We start from the raw sequence: 487 nt of genomic DNA, 5'->3' as shown, positions 1-487 counted from the left end.
TTACCACAAAAGACGCAGGACCGTCTGGCTGAAGCGTCAGTGTACGCCTCCGTCTCCTTGGCACGCTCCTCGCGGTCAAATTGTTCAGGTCATAAAGGTCAACAGAGGTCACATTCGCGCCTCTAGGGAATCCCAGGTCAGGTGCACCCACCTGGTCGAAATCAAGGGTCGCCCATGTGATAGCCGAGAGAATGTCGTTGTGTGTCGAAGCGTAAAATTCGGATAAAGCGGAATGAGTCACCAGCAGGAAAACAGCAAGGCCTGGAATTTAACTACATTTAATCCAGTGATATAAATTAAAATTAAAAATGCAATAATTATGGTTGATATTGCTGACTCACCAACAGCAGAACAGATTTTTAAATTGAATTTGATTCAGTGATATAATTTTTTTAATGCAATAATTTTGGTTCATATTGCAGATACTACGAACTACAATAGATATGATGATGACATGAAGAGAGGAAATAGAGACAAGTGCAAAAGA

At 41.5% G+C, this 487-nt stretch overlaps 1 protein-coding gene across 1 annotated transcript in view; it reads right to left on the bottom strand.

The window, feature by feature from the left end:
• LOC119586685 overlaps nt 1-487 on the bottom strand; it is a 38,585-nt gene that overhangs the window by 6,204 nt on the left and 31,894 nt on the right. Inside the window, exon 2 of the mRNA XM_037935417.1 lies at nt 5-261. Coding sequence (XP_037791345.1) covers nt 5-261 — 257 coding nt within the window. The remainder of the gene's footprint in view (nt 1-4; nt 262-487) is intronic.

The sequence above is a fragment of the Penaeus monodon genome, chromosome 21, assembly GCF_015228065.2.
Source record: "Penaeus monodon isolate SGIC_2016 chromosome 21, NSTDA_Pmon_1, whole genome shotgun sequence".
NCBI classification, from domain to species: domain Eukaryota; kingdom Metazoa; phylum Arthropoda; class Malacostraca; order Decapoda; family Penaeidae; genus Penaeus; species Penaeus monodon.
This window is presented reverse-complemented; position numbering and strand designations above follow the sequence as displayed.